A 1,638-nucleotide genomic window follows, 5' to 3' on the forward strand; every position below is an offset into this window, starting at 1 on the left:
GGTGGGATGCAGGGACACAGGGGGCTCGTCTGGGCCCAGCTGGGTGCTGAGAGTGACTCAGCACCACACCACACCTTGTGAGTCACCCACCGGCACTTCCTGGTGCACCCAGAGTTTTCCCTTCCAGGTCCCTCCTGGCAGCATCACCCTGGCCCAGCCCCGTGCTGGTGATGCCAGCTCTGCCTCACGTGGCTGCCGGTGCCTCCCCTTGGCACGTGCCCACGCGGTGCCAGTGCTCTGGGTGCCAAGAGGATCCTTAGGGACCCAGATTCTCAAAGCTTTCCAGGCAGTGGGGTTAGACCTGGTGCATGGAGAGCCCTGGGTGTGCAAACACATCACGGGCACTGCATGACTGCTTGCATCAGCGAAAGATAGGGCAGAAAAGGTTGGACTAGATCTTAAAGGTCTTTTCCAACCTAATTGATTCTATGAATAAAGGGGTTTGGTGCTCAGGGGCAGGAGGGCTCTATGCACACTCGTACGGGGATGAGGAACTGAGACCACCAACACTCCCCTTCCCTGAGAGACCGAGCTACAAAATACAAACCAGAATCTAAAAAAAATAGAAAATAAGAAAAGGGGGATGAGTTTCCAGGATCCAAGTCCAAGAAACGTCGTCTCAAAGGGATGAGATTGGGATCACAGTCAGCCTCATCTGCTAAATATACCCTGGGCTTGACTCTGCCGTCTGCCCCAGGCCAGTGATCTGGCCCCAGTTTGCCTGGATGAGAGTCCCACTGCGCTCTGCAGGCATCGTGCACCTCCAGCCACCACAGCAGCAGCTGGAACCACGAGCATTCACCAGGCAGGAGGTGGAAATGGAGGGAGCAGAGCAGGACAAGGACACAGGAACATCCACTGGGCACCAGCACGTGGTCCCCGTGCAGGCGCTACTCGCAGGCCAGCTTCCCGTCAAAGCTGGAGAGGGCGATGGCAAAGGCCTGCACAGCACAGAGCGGGTAGTTGTAGTCCATGGTGAAAGCATCATCCGCCACACGCCCGAACTGCATCACGATGTAGTCGGCTGTGGGAGAGAGGGCGAGAGGCTGGGCACCCATCCCACCCTTTCATAGAACCACAGAATCAGCAGGGTTGGAAAAGACCTTTAAGCTCATCAAGTCCAACCCTTCCCCAGCCCTGCCAAGGCCACCACCAACCCCTGGCACTGAGGCCTCGGCTACACGGGCTGTGAACACTTGCAGGGACGGTGACTCCAGCCCTGCCCTGGGCAGCCTGTTCCAATGCCTGAGCACCCTCTGGGCAAGGAATTGTTCCTCAGCTCCATCTAAACCTGCCCTGGGGCAGCTTGAGGCCATTTCCTCTTTCCAGTGATGACATCCCAAAGAACCTGCTCCCCCCACACTGCACCAGCACCACAGCGCGTTACCAAAAAGCATCATTTTCCCGCTGCCCGGACCACAGCACCCTTCAGCCCCCTGCAGGGCACAGGGACCCCCCGTGGGACCGCTGCGACCGGAGGGCGGGTGGCAGGAAATCTGTAAAAATAACCAGGGGCCCTCGAGAGGCTTTTTCTGTCCCGTAACCCAACACCCCGAGGCCGAAGGCTTCTGACTGCGCCGGACAGGGGACAACAGCCACAGCTGGGACAGAGCCGCGGGCACCACGCAGGCCTTGCCC

The 1,638-nt window shown here is 58.8% G+C and overlaps 1 protein-coding gene across 1 annotated transcript in view; it reads right to left on the bottom strand.

Moving 5' to 3' along the window:
• Nucleotides 1–890: 890 nt before the first annotated feature.
• TULP1 (tubby like protein 1) overlaps nucleotides 891–1,638 on the bottom strand; it is a 4,810-nt gene continuing 4,062 nt past the window's right edge. Inside the window, exon 10 of the mRNA XM_010016442.1 lies at nucleotides 891–1,024. Coding sequence (XP_010014744.1) covers nucleotides 891–1,024 — 134 coding nt within the window. The remainder of the gene's footprint in view (nucleotides 1,025–1,638) is intronic.

This window comes from Nestor notabilis, unplaced genomic scaffold (genome assembly GCF_000696875.1).
Source record: "Nestor notabilis isolate BGI_N333 unplaced genomic scaffold, ASM69687v1 scaffold12276, whole genome shotgun sequence".
Classification (NCBI taxonomy): domain Eukaryota; kingdom Metazoa; phylum Chordata; class Aves; order Psittaciformes; family Psittacidae; genus Nestor; species Nestor notabilis.